The sequence below is a fragment of the Macrobrachium nipponense genome, chromosome 6 (assembly GCF_015104395.2).
Source record: "Macrobrachium nipponense isolate FS-2020 chromosome 6, ASM1510439v2, whole genome shotgun sequence".
NCBI classification, from domain to species: Eukaryota; Metazoa; Arthropoda; class Malacostraca; order Decapoda; family Palaemonidae; genus Macrobrachium; species Macrobrachium nipponense.
In genome coordinates this window covers 118,213,106-118,237,070 of record NC_061108.1, presented here as the reverse complement: position 1 = coordinate 118,237,070, position 23,965 = coordinate 118,213,106, and the positions used below count along the sequence as shown (strand labels likewise).

Sequence of the window (23,965 nt, the reverse complement as noted above, 5' to 3'; positions counted from 1 at the left end):
AAAACTGTAAAATAAACTTAAAGAAGGATTAAATCGTATCGTCCGTCGTTATTTAGAGAAGAAGCAGAATAGCTGAGAAGATGAACCGTCTTCCAAATCTTTTTCATTGAGCCATTACCTCACAAAATTGACAAACTTATGCTAACATGCTCCCACATTATTAGGTCAGGGAGGCACTAGACCTCAGGATTATTTCCATGTAAAGTTGAGAAGACAACCCAAGGTTCGCCGAAAGATGTTTGGTAAGCAAGAGAGAGAGAGAGAGAGAGAGAGAGAGAGAGAGAGAGAGAGAGAGAGAGAGAGAGACTTCCATTGTCTTCGGGAGACACGAGATTTAAAAAGATGCTGGATAAATATTTCATCGCCAAAGTTGATAGGATAAGCAACATAGGCCTATGACTTAATGCCAAAAGGGAACATAGAGTTGAAAGTTTCTGCTAATTGTTTGATACCTATACTAGGTTTTTTTTTCCATCTGTCCACCCGCCGTTTGCGTATGGATAGTTACATTCAGCTTACATTCAACAATTATAACAATACCCTATTTCGAATATTAACGGTGTAATTCGCATACAGTAAATTATTAAAACACTTTTCAGTTGCAAATGTACACCCAGATATCCTTTTATTTACCTAAAACTTACACATAGCGCAACTATCTAAAGCCCGGGACGCAGTGTTACCTTAGGCAAACACCGCAGGGGGCTGGACAGACAGAGTATAGACGTATATGGTTTGATAGACGAAAAGAACCCCTCACTACTGAGTATGAGGTCATGAAAATGATTAAATAGAAATTTTGTATTGCTGTGTTTCTTGTGCACTGATGTGAAATGAATTTTTCATTGTTATTGTTGACCGGGTAGTTCACAGTTTTGTTTAACTATTTGCTGGTTCGCGTTTGTTGATACTTCCGCATGTGTCAGTTTATCACAAAATAACGATAATTATTCTAGCAAAAACAAGATGAAATCTTACCTCAGACAATTATCTTACCTCCATTATCGCCGTCACTCAGCATCCTCTCGCAAAAAAAAAATAAATAAAAAATAAAAAATAAAAACACCGTCTGCGTCATTCTTCAAAGTTTCACCAAGGACACGAATGAAACACAGAAACGTAGGGTAAATATTTTTATTTGGAATCAGATACATACATAATTGCACTTGATCGCCAACGGCAATTCACGTTGACTCCTTGTTTGACTGATGGCACATGGCACTAATACACCCTGAAGTATTTATGTATCCCAGAGCTGGCAGAGAAGTTGGATATGGGCATGGCACCATATTAGTTTAACTTTTCAGAGAGAGAGAGAGAGAGAGAGACCAGTACAGTTTTATACGGGATTATCATAGTCTTGAGTTATTCACTCATTTTAGTTTTATGATTATTATTTACAATTCATATCTTACAATTTATCTCACTATAGGAGAAATATTTGCAATGATCGATGATTAATTTTGTGAACATATCAATTTAGAACCATAAACTGTTTTCAAGGATATTGCATTAATTCAAATCTCGCGTTTTACAAAACGATTCACCAAGCCATTAATCTTTCAAAAATATCTGTTAAAAACATCTTTTGGGTGAAAAAAAAAGTCTTAACCCTAAAGTACTTGGTCAAAACGAGAGGAACAAACAGAAAGCAGGCGTCCTCTTCGAAATATGCGTCTAATCCGCAAAAAGTAACTGCCATGCCCCGTCGATTGTATACCAGCCCTGAACATCAAAACAAGGGAATATCTATGATTAAATACGACTCTGTTTTTATCGTATGATCACAGCAAGCTGCGCAAGAGTTAAGGAGGTAAATCGTTGATGACTAAAATATCAAATTCACCAATTCGACTGATCTGGCTATTTTCATTTCAGTAGCGCTTCTCTAAAGATAATTTGATCATGTCAGTGTGTCACTTTTCGTTTTTATGAAACATGTCCAAAAACTCGGATGACCTTGTTCTGCATTTTCTGTGACTTATAGCTACAGTATACAAGTGATTAAAATTTGGAGACTAAAGACAGACAAAATTTACATTCAAGAATTGCGTTTAAGTCAAGCTCGTCATTGTTCGTCAAATGGAAAGGCTGAATATTCACAACTGTATCACGGGATGGGGAAAATCAGTATTGATTTTACAGCGACTTAAATATAACATTACATTTATGCTCAATTCAAGAATTAGAATTCTAAACAAGATAGAAAAGTTCATTACCTACCATTTCCCGTGAGATATTATAACGAATTTAGGGACTGTGCTTTGTTATATAACTTGACATGCGGTGAAATAAATTAGGACCAATCACATGAGTCATCATTTTCATTTCGATTCTTGCTTGCTGTTTTGCCAAACGGTAAAAAAGTAGCCGTCACATACATAATTAACGAGATAATTAACTCATTATCAGAGGTTTCCATTACGCTGACGCTAGTTGGACATCCGGGGAAGTTTTAGGAGCTAAATGAACAGTAAAAGACCGAATTATGCAAATCACAACTTCATCCATTTACATAGGAGACTTGACTAGCTTCGTCGACTTAAAAATGTAAATGGAATGTAAAAATGTGTAAATGGAATTTGGGCAGAAAAGTATTGATCTGCCTCGAAACCTACGGAGATTCTCAGTTCTCTTTCTTGGCTTCTCTCAAAGAAGACAGACGGAAAAGTAGATTATCTACGATTGTTAATCTACCAGGGAAATTTTCACTCCGTGTTTAAGAATAGACTTAAAGTTGATTCTGTGACGATGTTTGAAAAAAAATCCAACTAACTTCAGGAACAAGAAAAAGATACTCTTAAGAATAAAGCTAGCTTCCGGTCCTCTCCAATATGGGCACATTTGTCATTTCCTAATCATAATGAACTGCACTGAGTGCTCAAAATTTTGTTTTGCAAAAGAATATTCAATAACTAATCTACAGTTACAGTCACTATTCTAAAGTTAAATATTCCAAAACTTTTTGTTTATTTCCTTCGTCCCGTTTCCACCCTGCACCGGGAACCGTACGTTCAAGAGACCCGAAATTTTTCAAGGTCCTTCGATTCCTTTGTACTTTTAAGCACAGAAAAAAGCAAAAAGGACCTTGAGATTTTTTTTTTTTTGGCACAGCAATGAATTCCTTCAGGTGTTTTGCAGTCTCCTGCAGTACAATAAGGAACTGATATTGACAGAGCAATTTAAACAGAGTCCTAGTGATGACGGTAAAATAGTTTCTTAATTGCCTGGCGACTGGGCAGAAATTAGGCTATTCATGGTGAAATTATCTGCACTGATGATTGATCAATTGCAAACGATAATTTTATCCACATACATAATTCCCATAAAACATGCTGATCACCCTTCGGGGCAGAATGATCAATTAGAAAAATCATTCTGTACCTGATTACATTATTAATGAAAATAACCTTCTAATTTGAAAGATATTCCTACATACAGGCCAGGAATTCTGTCACCCAAATGTTGACCTTTGAATGGAATGCGTCTAACGTAATAAAAAGTTGCTATATGGTCTGTCTTTACAATTCATGTAATAATCTTTTTTCATATAAAGTTCCAGTACTTCATTTAAAAAAAATTACAGCTCTCTCTCCAAAACGTTCCCAGTGCATGTAAGAACTGAATGTCAGTGTGTTAGTAATGCCCTTTACTTTGTGATATACTGTACGTAGGTATACATAAATAAAAACATGGCCAAACTCGCATTTAGAGAGCAGTAGCTTTTTCTAACGGTCCCATTCATTTTTCATAAAGTAACTTTCAAACACTACGTGTTCGTGTGGTGAAGTAAAATAATGAGTTACGTTTGAAATCCATAAAAACGCGCCAAAGCATTTCCCAAATGCAACTGCTCTAATCCATCGGTTCTGAAACATTTCAAGCCAAACCGACTCTCGTATCATTACGTACTACGCTTAAATTACTTTGTTACATAAGGCAATATTTGAATTAATATTACTGGCAACTGGGTAGTCTTCAACACGCGTGCGTCTGCAAAGAACAGAGTTGTTCAGCTGCATTATCAAAGGGAATAAAAGGTATAAAGAAGTATGATTCTGATGCAGATATGGAGAATTACTTCAACCGCTACTATACACAAGAAGCATTTGCAATACTAACTAGACAACCACCTTGAGAACCCGTGGTTTAAAACAGCACCAACTTAATTCTACTGGAAGTGAAGAACTTACACACAGACCTCGACAAAGCATTGTCCCATTTAGTACCAAAAGCTGAGATCCCATTCAATGAGAGATATACCAAAGAAGCCATCCGTTAAATTGCTTTCCTATTTTCTTTCCACTTCTGAGACAGGAAATGAAAAGTAGATACCTCGAAGTCTTGGCTGCTCATAATGGCAAAAAATATTATTCGACTGAAGTAATGGCAATTCTGTTGCTTTAATGATGAAAGGTTCTTTCAGAGAAAAAGGACTGGTGAAGGAATAAACTGTAGGAAATAATGTCTGAAATCTAATCATAGGCCATTCATGAAAAGTTAAAGTTAAAATAAGCTTTCGAGGTATCTAACAAAATACTTATATTGGAAAAGAAGGTGAAATGTGAAAGGAAATGCTGTCCACTTGGAAGTCATTTCCTCGAATGCACATGAATGAAGAATACCCAGTTTATCTTAATCACTATTAGTAGAAACTGTTTGTTTGCCACAAACTCTTGGATCAATAGAGATTTTAAAGCCACGACAAAATGACGAAATCGTTCACCGGGGAAAATTATGAATAAAAAACTTGACCTATGACAACCAAAGATGAAAATTCATCTTAAGCAAAACAAACGACTGAATATAATTATCACAAACCTTTCAATATTTAAAAACCTCTATCCGTTTATTCTCTTGCTTTTAAAAGCCTTCCACTCTCAAATCCTCGAGTGGATATTAGGAGAAAGCATTACTCAAAATTACACTAAAATTCCCCCAAAGCTAATAATTTTCGTTTTAAAGTTAATAGCACCTTTTGCAGTAATATTCACAGCAATTCAGCTTGCATTAAACACCCAGTTTAGTTGAAGGTAGTCAGTGATGCTGAAATGAAACTTTTTTTTGTTACTTTTGCCTCGTCAAGGAAATGACTGATGTGTCATTCGTGATTCAAACATCAGAATCTGTTCATCTAACACAACCAAAATGAACGACAGAAGGGATAATGCCTTTAGATACTCGTTAACAACGCATTTGTCATCAGTGATTCAACATATCAAAAGATGCTTATTTGACAGAACCAAATACGTGACAGAAAGAATAATGCCTTTACTTAAATCGAAGCTTCCAGTGCCACAAATCACTGGGCTTCCTTACTTTCCGTTGACAAGACTCGGAAGTAGCTCCGTTAATAATGACCGAACTTGGCTAAAAGGCAAACTACCTCTTGCAAAGGCAAGGACCTTAAATGTATACGATCACAAATGGCTTATATTTGTGAGACGCTTCATCGTGAAAACATATCTCATGTCACCGGTAAACATTCACGGTCGCTTTTATCCAGCAATCACAGATTTCGTTTCACTGAATTACATTTTGTAATAATTAAGTACAACCCATCGACACTCGAAAAAGTCTGGATTATACATCTCACGTTTCTACTATTGTACTGTCTTCCTCGATAACCAATAGGTTCACTTTTTCACAATAAAAAACTGTCATTTCACGGGTCTAATTCAAGTTCGGTACTTTCACCTTGACATAAGCTAAAAAAATACGAAAAATATCGCTTCATGTGTACAGGAAGACTCTTCACTATACTGGAATGAAGGGAAGAGCAATGGGAGAGCCTCCTGATCCAACATCATCGGCAGGCGTCGTCTATTGGTCTCAACAAACTCGTGAAACAAAGCGCCACTTTGTAAGGGATATCCTTCGAATCGAGTGTTGCAAGCGGTTGTAGGCGTAAATCCTTCTCCTCTTCATTTGAAGCTGCTGCTGACATTTGTTTTCCCTCCTGTTAACAAAAGCAAGGCTTCATTTTCTTTCCTCTTTTGTCGAGAGGGTAGACTATATCTTTCCCGCTGATTCCCAGAGATCGCTCGATCAATTATGCGCCTCCGGGTCCCTGGTTCCCACCCATTTGTTGTCTTGTTTCTCCCGGTGACCGTTGGGGCCAGTGGAATAATGCGTGACTCTAAGTACGCCTAGAGGGTCCACATATCCGTGCCTGTGGAGTAAATGAGAATCATTACCAAAGAAAATTATTGCCAAGACCTATATTTAAAACTACGAGAGAGAGAGAGAGAGAGAGAGAGAGAGAGAGAGAGAGAGAGAGAGAGAGAGAGAGAGAGAGAGTCTTCTGATGTCCATTGTAATTCAAAATCCTATACTTCAGCTTGGGGTGAAATCCTAGTACAAGATAAACGCGAAATCCAATAGTCTGACACTAGAGATCCTTTATATCACATATGCCACAGACACATATACAAATTAAATGAATTGAGAGGTTGTCTGTATATTAAGTTATAAAGTAGTATCCCAATTTCTAATAGTTGATTTGTGTTCAGTATCAAAGTTATTCATGCCTGGAGTGGTAAACTTATCTTTCATTCAAGCTATATAATTGTACTAAATTAAATAATTGCTGTTTACTGTAAAACAGGAATTCTTACTTACAGCAAATTTAACTGAAATATAACTTACAGAATGCATTGGCAAAGCTCTACTCAACGAAGGACAGTATTTGACAAAACTTGGTGTTACCCCAAGCATCGTTTTAAACTGCACTTCAAAATCACGTCATCATATGTTGCCTTGTTTGCAGAGATAAGGTCACATTGCTAAAATATTGTTCTCTTGCTTAGGTGTCATCAGAGGATCATCATGTTTGACACAAAATATTTTTGACGAAAAACCTCTAGTTTGCCCTCGTCCATAAGCTTCAGTTATTGCCTTAATGTTCGAACATATGAAGAATTCATATTTATTAATGCAGGATAAACAAGACTGAATTTCTCTTTTGCAGGTGGGCCCTGCGTAGTGTCTTCATTGATCCTGACCTTTGACCCAGAGTTAACGAACAAATATCAAGATGCAAGCACTGCCTTAATTTCTCTCTACTCAATAATGGCGGACCTTCACCGGACCTGGTATTGTCATGGAGTTTGGTGCTCTAAACTTTAAAGAAAAAAAGAAATAAATATATATATATATATATATATATATATATATATATATATATATATATAGTATATATATATATATATACATATATATATACACACATATATATACATATATATATATAATATATTATATATATAAACTACATCCATAATATGTATCTATAGATCTTAGGCATAATGCCAAGCACTGGGGCAACTGAGGCCATTCAGCGCTGAAATGGCAATTGACAGTAAAAGGTTTGAAAGCGCAACAGGAGGAAAACCTCAAAGCAGTTACACTATGAAACAATTGTTAGGAGAGGGTGGACAGTAAGATGGAAGAAAGAGAATATGAACAGAGGTAGGTACAGCAAAAGGAATGAAAGCATTTGCAACTAGGGGTCGAAGGGACGCTGCAAAGAACCTTCAGTAATGCCTACAATGCACTGCATGAGGTGCACTGACTGCTCAACCCCCCTCCAGGGTCATCAATAATATGACGCTGTGATGGCAGTTTGCGCAACACTTCCCACCTTATTCAGCATCTCCAGTAATTTGATGTCCAGCAAGTACCTGTGATACTATTCAGATAACACCTTGACCAACAGCTTTCATTAAAATCAAGACTTCTTTTTTCTTTTCGTTTATTTTACTAGTAATATATCTTTAAGTACAGTTTACGTAGTGGTGTAACTAACAAACAGTTTGGTATATGCTAAAATTTACGTTTTCTTCTGAAGCAGTGGTAAAGAAAACGATTAGTTTAGAATATACTAAAGTAATTTGCCTTCTGTTGACATGTAACTAAAGTTTGTTTATAGGATGACTGTCCAAGTAACTGCTGTTGCTACCTTTTAAAATAAAATAATTACTCAACTATTCAAATTACCATTCTCCTTTTTCTAATGAAATATGGAGGGCATTCGTGCCAAACCGCAAAGTAACCTAAAGGAATGAGGGCAAAAATATACAAAAAAAAACATGTTTACTTCTACTTACCTCCCTACTTTCGTCCCGTCAGGCAGTATTTTTTCCAGGCGAAATTGATTACCGAGGTCATAGTTGATACTGTAAGGTAAGTCTGGAGGTAGGTCAAAGTTCTCTTCTGAGTTAGTGGCCCTCTGAGGTGTTAGATTACCTGTAATTATTGTTGTGTTATTCACTAATGTTATAGTAGGGCTAATATCACCCAGGTAAGGCATCCCTCATGAATATTCAAATGCTTGAGGTTTTGGTTAATCAAGATTACTGATACCTACACCAATTTATTCATAAGGAGGAAAATAATGTACATGTAAATTAAAAATATTAATTGCTTTCCTAAAACCAATAAAATGCTTAATAAGGAAGCTTCATGGTTTCCTTTTTAAAGGATTCCACAACTATGTATAGCATGCCTGATTATCAAAAATAGCTTTCAAATTATGTGAGCTTTTAAGCACGCTCTTTCCATAGGTGAAATCTGAATTCGTGAGTTATCATCAATACATTAAGTTATGTTGGGAATAATTTGAATTTTGCTGAAATCGCCCTCCTTAGTCTTCTTCCCAGCTGGTTTCTTTATTATGCATGCGAAAAAATTAAATCAATAAAGAAATAAAAGTAAGTAGCCAGTGACTTAAAAAGTTATGTGGTTTATGTTAATTTTCCTTATAATCCTGAAATATTTAAGGACTAAATAATGTACACCTTTTGTTATAATGTCAGATGACACTTACGATGCATGGAAGTGACTCTTAAAAAAGATGAAAGGATTAATATTAATGAATGGCGTAACTTATGATATTCATGTTATTACTGATGTATGGCGTTATTTATGAAACTCATGAACAGAAAAGGATTTTATAAAAACAGTGGAAGGACATGGAAATCGGGCAGGAACAGAACGAATACTCACTTAAAGAATAAATGAAGAAAAGGGAAATTGGTTCGCCAGAGACCTAGGGTTCTGAAAGGATAAATAAAGAAGAGAAAAACAACTTAATGTTAATGGACAGAATGAAAGCATACATAACAGGGATGAATTTTAAAGAAAGGAAATGTTCAATAAAGCAAACGATCAAAGTTAGCACTAATTTTGAAGAAATGAATAAGGAAATGTGCCCACAGGGTAGGTAATGCTGGTAATATTGGGCCACGTCAAGAAAATGATCTGATGCTCAACCAGTTGTATGAAAATTGCAAATGATTTGATTATGCAAATGCTCGTGTGCATTATATCTCCAACAAGCAAACGATTAGTGGGTGTTATATATTGAGGTTATCCGTATTCTAAAATTCATTTGCTTTTTTTTTTCTTTTTTTAAGGTTCGTAGTCTCTTTCTGTAATATATAATGTACATGTCTCTTGCTCATCACCAACATATTGGTTGACTCTACTGTCATAGTTTCGGAAGAAAGGAAAATCACACCCGCTACTTAAAACCTTTTTGATGTACATTTTTTACTTCATAAAGCATCGGCAAGAGTCACTACGAGATGTAAGCTAACAAGAATCGGTTCCGGATTGTAATGCAAGGTCCTTTGGAAATGTTGCGAACGCATCAACAATTGCCGCTTATTTATTTGGACAGCGAACAGTGGTTATAAGTGTGAATTCACAAAAATCTTTCCATTGTCATTGAAACCCGGTAAGGAAAACTAAATTTTCGAAAAAAAGTAGTTTCAACAATATACATATAGTACACACATAAATATATATATATTACTATAATATATATATATATATATATATATATATATAGTATAGAGAGAGAGAGAGAGAGACGAGAGAGAGAGAGAGAGAGAGAGAGAGAGAGAGAGAGGAATCAAGAGTCGTTCGCAATTTGTCACTGACATAATGCAGACGTCTGAAACAAATTTCTGGGTGGAGACACGTCATGACGAACCCGACTACAGCGCGAACCTGTTGCTGATTCTACTGAACTTCGAACAAAGGATTACGAAATTGGTAGTGACACGATTTATTTGTTTTCCCTCTTCGCACGCAAATGCTTATAAGGTCGTGCGAAGGAGGGAAAGAGAAAGAGAACAGACACAATGCGACGAGGAAAAAGTTGATCAGACAGGACACAACCGACAATTGTCAAATCTATGAATCTTATAACAAATTATTCTTGTACATGTAATATTCCTGTTTTTGCTATACAGATACATACATACAGACAGACATATATATATATATATATATATATATATATATATATATATATATATAATGTGTGTGTTTCAGCAAGCAAGACCCCTAAATTAGGTGCTGGGTTGATTCTGTATAAATAACAACGGTTACATCCATATTCATACATTAAATGCTCAACTGCGGATGATTCGCCATTGCATGAAAATACCTCTTTTCCGCCATCTATACATACTTTTCTGGTTCTCTGCATCTTTGACCTTAATCACACTTCAGAATTATACACAATATTCATTAATCTATCACCCTCCTATCTTTCCACACGGCCAGACCATCTCAGAACACGCCGATCCATCCTTCACATAACTTTTTTTTTTTTATCACTTTACGTATCTCCATACTCATCACCCATTCCTTTCTTATGCGACATAACTACGCAAGTAGTTCATCTAAACAGCTTCAGCCGTTTCTTGTTCATTTGTATTCAGAGACCAAACTTCACCTCCATTAAGGAGAGTTGGCTAAACTATCCCGTCATGCATTCCATGACCTCCATAGATGCTCTTGGTGTCTTTTCTTTCTTCGGCACAGAATCATTTACCCCTCTTTCTTCACCTATTCAGTGACTCGTTTCTCCTCTCATCCTTCCACATAATTCATACAGTTCATCGACAAAATGTTGCCCATAAGCACGCGGGACGATTTCATTAAAACTTCATTCTAATGGACACCATTAAAATAGCGTTGATATGGATCAGTGCGTCGAGTACAAGTTTTTGTGCACAACCCTCCACCTTCTCTCTCTCTCTCTCTCTCTCTCTCTCTCTCTCTCTCTCTCTCTCTCCCCGGAGACGAAAGTATGAACGATATTTATGGCTCGCTGTCATCTTGAGGTTACTGCGTCTTTGTTTGTATTACTGGAAAGTGCTGTTACACAGCTCAGAGACGGAGACCAAAGGCAGACGTATCAATATAATCATTAACCTTGCACCACTCACTCCTGTATATAGAAGGAAGGCTGAGCGTAGAGTTAACGCCCCTCCTTTGTGAACGAACAACAAAGGGGTTTCAGAAACTCAAAGGGAACCGTAAAGGTCAATTGCAAAAAGCAATGGGTCAAGATGAAGCCCGAAAAAACACAGGCAGTAAAGTCAATAATGTTTAACTATTTTATATATTTTTTTCTTGGTAATTTCATTGACCTTTCTTTTTCAAATGAAACCACTGAACTCACTGCATGGCAAAAGACAACAAGAAAACCACACAAACACACACACACACACACGAGCTAAGGTCTCCAGTTGCACGAATTAGGGACGAGACTTGACAAACAAGCAACGAACTCAGAAAAAAAAGTGAAACTATTCAGATGATAAAAAAAAGTGAAATGAGTATAAGCGGATGATATAAATCCTTCTCTTATTTGGACGATATGGATAATTGTGAATAATAAATACCAGCAACTGATTAATCTTAGCTATCTTTCTTTCTCACACACACAAATAAATAAATAATATATATATATATATATATATATATATATATATATATATATATATATATATAGAGAGATTGGAGCGAGAGAGAGAGAGAGAGGGGAGGAAGGAAAAGGAAGGGGGAAAGAGAGACGAGAGAGAGAGAGAGAGAGAGAGACGTGAGAGAGGAGAGAGAAGCCTGAAATCGCCGAGGAACCAAAAGAAAAGAAAACGAAAACCTTCGCATTTTCACTTTTCTTCAAAACCAGTGGAATCATCCGGTACTTTCGTTGAACCGCAACCAATTACCATCGTTACCACTCATCGTAACGACCGGAAATCCTTTGTTGCAATTAGCAAGACGCCGTATAGGCACGCGCCCTGACTGACTTCCAGTCATTCAAGCAGTGCTTTAAGTTTACTCTGGAAATTATCAGCCCTTGAAGATGTGAGTACGGAAGTGTAAAGGTAATGCTACTTTTACGTGCTTCAATTTGTCAAGGTGTGTGTTTCTCTCTCTCTCTCTCTCTCTCTCTCTCTCTCTCTCTCTCTCTCTCTCTCTCTCTTCGTTCCCAATTCATGAGTCCTTCCAATCCCAAGTTGTTTTGCTTTCCTGGGTACGTACTTGTAATGTCCACTAACGCTATGCAAACACTCACAAATTGATTCGCCTGGTAAGTGGCCCTTCCTTAACAAGGTAGTCCTTTTATCCTCGGCAAGGTGCACTCGTATATCTACCGCTGCTCCGTTATCATGGAGAAAGCTCTTTCACCTTCACAGGTAGCTTTGCAGAGATGAAACCTCCTGGATTCCCAGGTCAATGACTTCTTCCTTCCATAAAGTGGCCGGCTTTGGAATTCTCTGTTCCCTTTTCCATGATTTCTTCAAATTTTGAAATGCAAAGTGATTGCTCCTTTTAGGTTTATGGTCAACTCTAAACACCCCTTCCCCGACCCGTCAACCCCAAACACCAGTGCCTCCTCCACCCCTCAAACCCAAACACCCCTTTCCCCACCCCTCAAAACATCAAACCCAAACACCCCTTTCCCCACCCCTCAAAACATCAAACCCAAACACCCCTCCTCAACCCCAAAAACTCTTTCCCCGACCCCTGAAACATCCTCCCTAACCCTTCAACGTCAACCACCCCTGAACCCAAACACCCCTCATTACCCATCAACCCCAAAACACCCCTCCTCAACTCCTCAACCCCAAACACCCCTCCTTACCCACCAACCCCAAAAAAACCCTCCCCAAACCCCTCAACCCCAAACACCCCTCCTTACCCATCAACCCCAAAAAAACCCTCCCCAACCCCTCAACCCCAAACACTCTTCCCCCACCCCTCAAATTCAAACACCCCTCCAATCAAACACTCCTCCACCACCCTTCAACGTCAACCACCCCTCAACCCCAAACGCCCGTCCCCCACCCCTCAACCACAACAACCCTCCTCAACTCCTCAACCCTAAACACCCCTCCTCCACCCTTCTACCCCAAACACACTCCGCCACTCAACCCCAAACACCCCTCTCCAACCCCCCAATCTCAAAAACCCCCCCCCCACCCCTCAACCTCAAATATCCGTCCTCCACCCCCAACCCCCAATCTTTTAATTCTTGTATCTATGGCATCCAAGCTAGATAAGGACACAGAAGCAAGTACCATCAACAGTTACATATGAAATAACACTGAAGAATTTCTGAAGCTTGATGAATCCCGTTTTCATTCCGTCACACACATCTCTTTTCACTGTACTGTATAAATAAAGGAATAAGCCACGAAGGAAAGATAAACAACGGAGTAGCTGCAAGATATTTCGACTCAACGTCCTTAACTTAGTTTGCCTGCTAAGAAAGGACGTTGAATCGAAGATCTTGTTTATCTTTCTTTCGTGGCTTATACCTTTATTTATGCATTTATCACGTTCCAAACTTTCGTGATTCAGTTATACATTGTACTGTATATGTAGATACAGGAGCAAAATACGAACCACCTTCGTTATCATCATTTAAACATTTCAATCATTCGAACTTTTGTTAGTGTATATTTATCTACACTGATTATTGCCTTTCTCTCTTGGTTAATATTTGTAATGAGCTCCTGCTCAAATGGAACGCGAAAAAGGTCATTAACTTGCAAATTCGACCTAAAAGAATTCTCGTCTTTTGTCATGTCCAATAGTTCCTCGTTGGACGAGTGGTTTTCGTGCTCGCCTACCAATTCGGTGGTCCGAAGTTCGATTCACGGCTCTGCCAACGCGGAATCAGAGGAATTTATTTCTGGTGACAGAAATGAATCTCTCGATATAATGCTGATCGAATTCCACAAAAAACTGTAGGTCCCGTTGTTAGGTAACCATTTGTTCCTAGCCACGTGAAAATATCTTATCCTTCGGACCAGCCCTAGGAGAGCTATTAATCAGCTCGGTGGTCAGGTAAAACCAAGATATATTTAACTGTCATGTCCAATAAAAATTTTTGCTCTTTATACAAATAACAATATTGGTAACAGCGGGAAACCAAAGCATTCGAGAAGGAATGTAAAAGGCATTTAAGAATAACAAGAGAATAGATGCGAAAAACCTGAGGGTATATCATTTCTCTCAAACTGTTAAAGAGGACAAATACCAAAGTAAAGTTACTAAGGAACCCTTCACCACCACATGGAAAACCAGGCAGTTTCACCTCGCAGTATCCTACCCGGTAAAGTTTTGTGATGACGCTCCATAAAAAGGAAATAGGCTATCAGTGAAGTGATCCTTAAAAATACTTTAAAATGAAGAAAAGCTATGGAATATTACACAAAAAAATGTGAGAAATTTTCTCCCGAAAACAAAAGAACGAATGTTCACTCCGCAAATTATGCTTCATCGAATTTACTGTAATATTTGAAAGATATAGAAAAATAAAATTAATAGAAGTAACCATAATATTTTTACAGATTAGAAAAATACAATGATTTAATGAAATATCGAATTAAGGAAGAAACTCAGGACCTCTAATCCCAATCCCCACCCACCCAAAAAATAAATAAATAAATAAATGAATAAAAACTAAAAAATAAAAAATGGGGGTGTGCAACACATTTATCACCACGCAAAAGTCTACGCACTGACTCGCAATCACATCCCAAAACGCACAAGTGACAACGCCAAAAATGGCAATAGAGTTAACGGCATTTACGCTTCCCTTTCAATCGAATTATATACTTGTCCTTTTTGGGAGTAATTCGCCGAAGATTTACGTGCGTAAATACCGGAAGCACTTTGCAAAGGGTGATGACACCTGCCGCCGCCGCTCCTGCTCAAGATTTGGGTGATTGCGAATTAAAGATCACTTGATTTGTAATCCCGTTCCGATAACGAGAGAGAGAGAGAGAGAGAGAGAGAGAGAGAGAGAGAGAGAGAGAGAGAGAGAGAGAGAGATAATGACTTGATTTGTGATCCATTCCAAATTACAAATTTAACATGTAATTGAATGAGGGGTTACGTGCAGAGCGATCAGGATATAACTAATTTTGAAGAGAGAGAGAGAGAGAGAGAGAAGAGAGAGAGAGAGAGAGAGAGAGAGCTGATTTGTGATCGGTTTTAATCACAAGATTTCAAGTGAGTGGGTGTATAGTGTGTATACGCACAGACAGACAGACACACACACACACACACACACACACATATATATATATATATATATATATATATATATATATTATACTTTATAAAAAATTTAATTAAATTCTTATAATATTATATATATTAGATATATCTATCTATTTATATATATTATATAATATATATCCATTCTCATCCGAAAAATTTAATTGGAAATTGTTAACAATTAGGTAATATTCTTTCTTGCCTCTTTGTCATGTATATATTTATATATATGTATATGTATATATATATATCTATATATATATATCTTATATACTATATATATATATATCTATATATATATATATATATATATATATATTTATATATAATATATATACTATATATATATATATATGACAGAGAGGCAAGAAAGAATATTACCTAATTCGTTAACAATTTCCAATTAAATTTTTCGGATGAGAGGAAATGAGATACTGATGTTTTCCTCCCACATGACATATTTAGAAATGAGAGAGAGAGAGAGAGAGAGAGAGAGAGAAAGGAGAGAGAAGAGAGAAGAGATAGAGAGATGAGATACATCTGATGTTTACCTCCCAACATGACATTGAAATGAGGAAGAGAGAGAGCAGAGAGAGAAGAGCAGGAGAGAGAGAGAGATGAGATGGAGAGAAGAGACGACTGTAAGTCGATGTAGGAATGCTGTCAGTGAACGAACAACCAATAAGAGTCGGGGCACATCGGATAAATGTATACGAAGATGAATTAACCGTAATAAATCAATCAATTAAGACTTTCAGTTGTCTCTAGTTATTGCGAAATTGATGATGCCCTCAAGGGCCAACTGGTCTTTACTGGGATTTACGACCTACACAAACTGGTAGAGCTTTTGAAGAGAAACTGATTTAAGATCATGAAGAGAACTTGTGTTAGTGAAGACAGACTGCGGTTAGTACCAATGAATGAAAGACTATGATGAACTGACAATGGTGTGGTAATACGGTTTCTAAATATTTCTAGAAACAGATGATGACCGCCGTTTTTGAACGATGATGTCCGTGCCCTGGGGAAATGCAATTGCAGTCATTTTATCACATAGCTTACCTGTCCCGTGTGAACGAGCTGGAAGGTCTGTTCCTCTATGTACTGGTTGCCTTAGAAACCTGTTGTTGCTGTCTGAATTCGTACTACTGACTGCGCTATCAAAGCCGCTGTTTCTGTGGCTGTCGGAGAGCGTTCCAAACGCGGGGGCAGGAGAAGACTCTCTCTGATTCAATGGCACAGGCTGAAGCAACTTCGGCGTCCCCTTTTGAGCCGCTAAAGGCACACCTTTGAATCTGGCAGAGCCTCTGTTCACTGGTGAAGAGGGCTCCTCGGTAGGATCAACTGCCACAGGCCTCCTTTTCAGAGCGAGCGGTTTGCCTCTGAAGCGTCCTCCGCCTCTCTCTGTCTTTCCCGCCGGTGCATTACTCGGTTTTTCGACCTCGGTCCTGTCCCCAAAAGACCCGGATCCCTGAGTCGTGGCCTCAACGCCATTACTTTCGAAGTCTTTTCCTAAAATGACGTTATTATTCGAAATTGGGACCAAGGGAATCGGTGTCACATTGGGTATGGTCTGTCTGACCAGAAGCTGGGGTCTAAGCGTGACAGGCTGCAATTGGACGAGGGATGGCGTCAGTGACCCCGTCTGCGACAATGGTACTAGTATTGGTTTCAGTGTGTGAGGTTGGGGTACGACGGATGGCCCGGGGAAAGGGCTCGTCTCCACCTCAGGTTCGACAACTGCCACCTGGGGCAGCTTTGGCACTGGTCGAAGGGGCGAAACCGGTCTCAGGCGCGTTGGATGCAACGGCCTAGTTACCGCTGGAGGTTCGGTTACCGGTTGAGGCTGGGTCACAACGGAGGTTACCGGCTGCGACTGGGTCGCCTTCTGAGAGATCGTTACCGGCCGTCGCTGGAAATGTTGAGGGGATGGCTGGGGGGGAGGGTCGACTATCGGGGCCACCTTCATCGTCCTCTGGCGGACAATTCTGTACCCGAGGGTGTCTGCTATGTAATCGTACAGCCGCAGGAGACCTAGTGGGTCCACCCAGCCGTAGGTGCCAACCACCGAACCGTCTTCGAATCTCTTCTCCTTCCGGAACTGACCGTTGTAAGTTTGGAACCTGCAGAGAACAAAATCAATATTGCATCAATGAAATTTATTCATAAAAACCCAAGTGTTATTAAAAACTAACAACTCGGTTAAAATCAAGATTCTCGAATTACGCACGCACACACAAATATATATATATAATATATATATATATATATATATATATATATATATATATATATATATATATATTACATATATATATATTATATATATATAATAATAATAATAATAATAATAATAATAATAATAATAATAATAATAATAATAATAATAATAAATGCTACCAAATATACGTGTAAAACCATCGGTATATAATTCTACTTCTTCAGTGTAGAATATCTGTAACAATAAGAGAGAGAGAGAGAGAGAGAGAGAGAGAGAGAGAGAATGGAGATGGTTGCAGTTTTGTGATAAACAGTGCCTTAAGTATTCGCTAGGTACAGGAAAATAATGCCAAGTAACTAAATAAAACTTAAGGTTCTGTAACAGCGTAAGAAATTAAACATTAAAAGAAATAAAAAACCGTAAAATTAAACCATAACTTGGTTGATATGACTAATGACATATCCCAACGTCTGCCATTTAAACGATTATGGCGTCGCACCATGAAAGGGCGAGACGGCTGACATGGCGCCCTTTTATTGATCATGATTAGCGGAGCAGCAACTGTAAATAGGTAGCAATATATCTCTCCCCTCAGGCACCCAAGAAACCCGAAAAATGGCGCACATTAATTTTGAAAATCCACTTGTATCGATACGTGCGCAAGACGCTTATCTTGTGTTTGTTTGTATGTCATTTTAGTCTGTATTTTACCGCCGTCGACCACCATACCAGCTGCAACGTCAGTTGTTACAATCAACCTGTATTTTACCATATTCTCTCTCTCTCTCTCTCTCTCTCTCTCTCTCTCTCTCTCTCTCTCTCTCTCTCTCTCTCTCTCTGTATTTCGAATATGGAAACTTGCTTAGCAAGTCGAAGCACTTTCTAGCTTGCTCTATTTCCCGTGAGCAGTATTTTCAACGGCGACATATAATAACACACGTTAATGACCATCAATAACGCATCAGCGAACAAGCATCGTCTCACGAGTCGTAATTCCACGGACCGACGGGACGAAACGTAGGCGTCACTTCGCTGTGCAAGACGTCAGGTGATCATTTAGCCAACGGGGATAAGGCGTAGGTGCTCTGATTGGGGGCGTGTGGGTGTAGTTTACTATAAGCCACTAACCCCCTCCTCCTCCAACCCCCACCCACACTCCTCTTTGTCCTCCTCCTCCTCCTCCGCACCCGCCCACACTATTTCACGCCCACATGCCCTAACAACTCATCCATGGCAACCCCACACCCACACACAAAAGGCCCACCAACGCGCCTCGTCAAATTCGGGCTTTTCTCCGTTACCTAGTGGTGGCGTCACTCAAAAACGAGTCTATTCTGGCATCCTTTAGCATCTTCCGCCAAATTCTGGACAAGTGATGATTGCCGATGTTAAAATTGCGCTTGTTCATGAGGATATAAATATGTTTAATGTTGTTTTTAGGTTTTTAGAGGTGACTTGATATTATATTGGTTTTAGCATTGCCATGATTTAATTATACATATATATATATATATATATATATATATATATATATATATATTATATATATATATATATATATATATATACTTATTTGTATTCTTAATATTAATATACACAGCTTATGCTGAAATAGATTTTATTATTATTATTATTATTATTATTATTATTATTATTATTATTATTATTATTATATTATTATTATTATTTATTATTAGTGTACATTCTTACCAATAAGATAAAAACAAAACTTGAAAGCTCATGTCCTACGAGACGACTGAAAACGCGCCCGTTTTACTCCGTCTTAATGAGAACAATAAAAAAAAATAATGGCAATATAATTAATGCTTGATTCCCAATAGTTCATGTCAAGCAGAAATCCTACTCTCAAGTGCTTTGTCCCTTTGTCTTAATCTGAAATATTTCTCAACTTTTTGTGATTTTATCATAAATCTCATTTTGCTGTTGATTTTAATCTACGTCTTTGTGTTTTCTCTTCATGCATATGGGCATTCCACTCAGCGGACCTCGGTCCACATAAATATGTTCTGTTATTACGAATAATAATGATGGAATGGTGAACATCAGTTTAAAAACTGCCAAAATAAATGTAAAATGGACAGGTTCATATTCATAGTTATTTGATGAAATTCAGTGGACGTTCGTAGATTTGTGAGGGACTTGTCATTTAAATAACTGGTGTATTGCTTTTAAGGGCTTTTGCTTTTAGGATCTTCCGTTTATTTTTTAAAAAAACTTTGTCTAGTTAAATGGTGATGCCACGAAACTGATCCGAAAATTAGATATAATTCATCGCGTGTCTTCAATTCAAATTGTAGTTGCCTATAGTTTCACTTTCTCTACACACACATACATATAATATACAATTACACATATATGTAATATATATATATATATATATATATATATATATATAATATGTGTGTGTGTAACTACATACTATACACACACAAACACACACACACACACACACACACACACACACATATATATATATATATATATACATATACATACATACGTACATACATACATACATACACATTTAACTTTTAACTTTTCGTAAAACAGCATCCCCGTCGCGTACTTCGCCCGGTTTTAAGGGCGCCCACCCAAAATGCTGTCATCTGTCAAGATGAACTACGTGCTATATATGGGCGTGAATACACCTGTTCCGAGTCCCCTCCCTCTCTCGCGCTCTCAAAACTTCCTGGTGTTGTGTTTTGCGTTCATTCCGATACACTTGGTTCTTTCATAGGTACACGTTTTAGTTCCTGCAAACTGAAAGTTACAGGCGTCAAGGAAGGAGAGAGAGAGAGAGAGAGAGAGAGAGAGAGAGAGAGAGAGAGAGAGAGAGAGAGAGAGAGAGAGTTTAAAATCAATAACTTATCTTCACACCAACAGTTAATCATCGACGTTGAAACTACGTCAAAGAAATGAGAAATGAGAGAGAGAGAGAGAGAGAGAGAGAGACGACAGTAATTTGGATTCATACATATGATCATCCACGCCTAAAACACTGTCCAATGAAACAATGACTGAGAATCAGATTGAATTCACATTATGACATGATTTCCCGCGTAACTTTTACACAGGATACGCATTTCGTTTAAGACAGTAACACAGTCATTTTGACGCCTGCAAGCAATAAGGAAAATGCTACTATATTTTGTGCTTTATAGTCAAAAGTTTAAAAGTTCAGCTTTTCGAAAATGGCAACTGTAAAATACTCTTGCGAGCGTCAGTCTTTGTATAAAAATCTGAATTTAATCTTCTAAAATGCGCTGACATGTGAATTATTCTAGAGCCATATCTTAAGTACGAAATATTGAAGTGGTTAGAAAATTAGTAACAGGAAATGCGATAAATAAGCTCTTGTAAGTGAAAAGCTGGACAAGTTTGTTTTGAAGTGGTGTGTTCATGAATGTGTGACTTAAAAAGTATTGGAAAGAAAGTTCAATATGCAGAAAGTACGAGCTTTCTTGATTATAAATAAATTCTGCAGGTTCTGCATTGGTAGTTAACATTTCACTGATAAGCACCTCTAAGGGTTTATCAAGTTGTCTAAATGTTTCCTTTTAATTCATCAATTAAAAGAAGAATGGGAAACTGACCTGCCTACTTTTCCCCTAGAGCCACCTCTGTCATGAGAAAAGACCTGACAATCACACAAAGAAAAAAAAAAATAGTGAAAATTTGTATTGGGTTTTGACGCTTTCCATTACTTCTCGACGAAGGAGCAAGAAAATCTATTTCAGAAGCGGAAAGAAATCTATTTCAATTTTCACAATATCATCATCTCAATCCTCGATGCGTTCGCCTTCTGGGAATTTGGTTCAAGGCATCGATTTCCTCCTTTGAAACCCGAAAGAAAAAATGAAAGCAACCTTGATATCACGGGCCATTTAACTGTCGAAGTTAGAGGCATGATCATAGCACATCGCCAAGGGATATCGGCAAAGCGGGTTTATTAAACGGCTCCAGCCTCCGCTCCTTCTCACAGACCTGCCCATGATGATGCTCCAATCGCTCCCCTAAGGCCGACCTTCCTCCTTTTGTTTTGCTCGCGGAATGATGACGCTTTGTGCCGGTATTTTGATATTCCTTTTGAGAGAGAGAGAGAGAGAGAGAGAGAGAGAGAGAGAGAGAGAGAGAGAGAGAGAGAGAGAGAGAGATGTTTGATGTTGTTGGCTTGAGTTCTTGGCCTATCAAGAGACCACAAAGAGAGGGAGAGAGAAAGAGAGATGCAAGATATTTTGTGTTGTTGGCATGTGTTCCTGTTCCGCGGGGAGAGAGAGAGAGAGAGAGAGAGAGAGAGAGAGAGAGAGAGAGAGAGAGAGAGAATTTTCATTATTCAGACATTTCCACTCCCATCCTTCCTTATTTAATCTTTTCGTCCTTTCATCAAACTTCTCATTTCTCTGCTAATTTGGAATGCTCAAGAAGGTTGAGACCGTCCTAATACAAGGCCGTCTTGATCTAACAACAACCAGCATGCTCTCTCTCTCTCTCTCTCTCTCTCTCTCTCTCTCTCTCTTCTCTCTCTCTCTCTCTCTGCAGATCATAAATAAACACTGGGCATCTTATTCCTTACATTTCTCAAATAGCTGTTCTAATGAGTTCCAAAATCTCTCTCTCTCTCTCTCTCTCTCTCTCTCTCTCTCTCTCTCTCTCTCTCTCTGGGCAAGTCTCTACAGAGCTGAAGTAAATACTGAGCATCTTATTCCTGACTTTCTACAGATAGCTCATCTGTCCAGTTCCAAAATGTCCAGTATGTCTCTCTCTCTCTCTCTCTCTCTCTCTCTCTCTCTCTCTCTCTCTCTCTCTCTCTCTCTCTCTCTGTGCAAGTCTCTACAGAACTGAAGTAAACACTGAGCATCTTATTCATAAGTATCTTCAGATAGCTGATCTGTCCAGTTCCAAAATATCCAAATCTGTGTGTGCGTATGAGTAAGCATCCACAAAACACAAACAAACGCGAAGCATCTCATTCCTGACTTTATGCAGATAGTTGATGTGTCCAGTTTCAAAACATCAAAACATCCAATCTCTCTGTCAAAGGGGGGCCGACGTGGTCTGGTTTTTGAGTGTGACCTCTTAGGGATCTCCACCCTCGGCCCTTAGGCTTCTCCGAACGGGATGAGGAACGAGGAGGAGGAGGAGGAGGAAGAGGAGGAGGAGAAGAAGGAGGAGGAGGAGAGAGAGAGAGAGAGAGAGCTCTAAGGTTAAATAACCCTGGACAAGGAAATGGATAGACTGGGGGCAAAACGGCTAGGGGAAACCAGAGAGAGAGAGAGAGAGAGAGAAACACCAAGCATTTGCCAGCAGCAACCCATCTAGAGACATCGCACCAATCGTTAAATATGTCCAATGGAGCTTGCAACGTAGGGCAAAACCTTCGCTCTTCCTGGAGAAAGAAAGAAAAAAATAAAAAATAGGAAAAAGGGGCAGATATCACCCACAGACATAAAGGAAGTCCAAGATAACTGATGTGGATTCTAAACGACCAATATTACTTAAGATTCACCCGATATTCCTGTTTTTGCTCGCTGATATTCACGGCCGAGATCATAATGCTCTCGGCAGATGGCTGTGGAGATGCTCTCAAAGTTAGGGCGACAATATTCACAGTTGATAAGCTGCAGATATGAGATTATCTGAGAATAATTTTACTCGGGAACTGGACGCTAAGAGATCATCCTTACTTTTGTGGATATCAGAATGAGGATGAAAGTATGTCATGAATAGTAGTTATTTTGTCAAAGGCCATTTGATCTGAAGATGTCGAAATATTTTTGCAAGTGTTTAATATGGGCATCTAAGAAAGGATTGCGCAATGATTGCCTAATAATTATTATTATTATTATTATTATTATTATTATTATTATTATTATTATTATATTATTATTATTATTATTATTCATTTGAAGTCAATGGCCCCTGTGTACTTGTTCCTTATGGATAGGTTTCATCTACCAAAATATTATTATTATCATTATTATTATTATTATTATTATTATTATTATATTATTATTATTATTATTATTATTATTATTATTATCCAGACATTCACTCACAAGTAGCAAGCCTAAATGGAAATTTCCACAGAATAAAATGCTAACAGGCAAAAAATTAGAAAACCAGATATAAGAATTATTGGAACGTATGTGAAAATGACACATTAATCATGGAAAACCAACCTACCAATGAACATGTGAAATAAGTATTTATAAAGCCAAAATCTATTATATTCTTAAAGATGCCACTTGAGCCATTATTGCCAGCAGAAAAAAAGACGTGAAAAAATAAAATTGAAAAATATACATTATTATTATTATTATTATTATTATTTTATTATTATTATTACCA

At 37.9% G+C, this 23,965-nt stretch overlaps 1 protein-coding gene across 5 annotated transcripts in view; it reads right to left on the bottom strand.

The window, feature by feature from the left end:
- Positions 1–1,120: 1,120 nt before the first annotated feature.
- LOC135216044 (gametogenetin-like) overlaps positions 1,121–23,965 on the bottom strand; it is a 255,490-nt gene continuing 232,645 nt past the window's right edge. For 2 of the 5 annotated variants that reach the window (XM_064251006.1, XM_064251005.1), the window contains 3 exons: positions 16,438–17,498; positions 8,109–8,247; positions 1,121–6,172 (listed from right to left, as the gene is read on the bottom strand). In XM_064251006.1, coding sequence (XP_064107076.1) covers positions 6,049–6,172; positions 8,109–8,247; positions 16,438–17,498 — 1,324 coding nt within the window. In that variant the 3' untranslated portion in view covers positions 1,121–6,048. Of the gene's footprint in view, positions 6,173–8,108; positions 8,248–9,006; positions 9,058–16,437; positions 17,499–23,965 lie in introns of those variants that run through there. The other 3 variants (XM_064251009.1, XM_064251010.1, XM_064251007.1) reach the window with 3 other exon arrangements.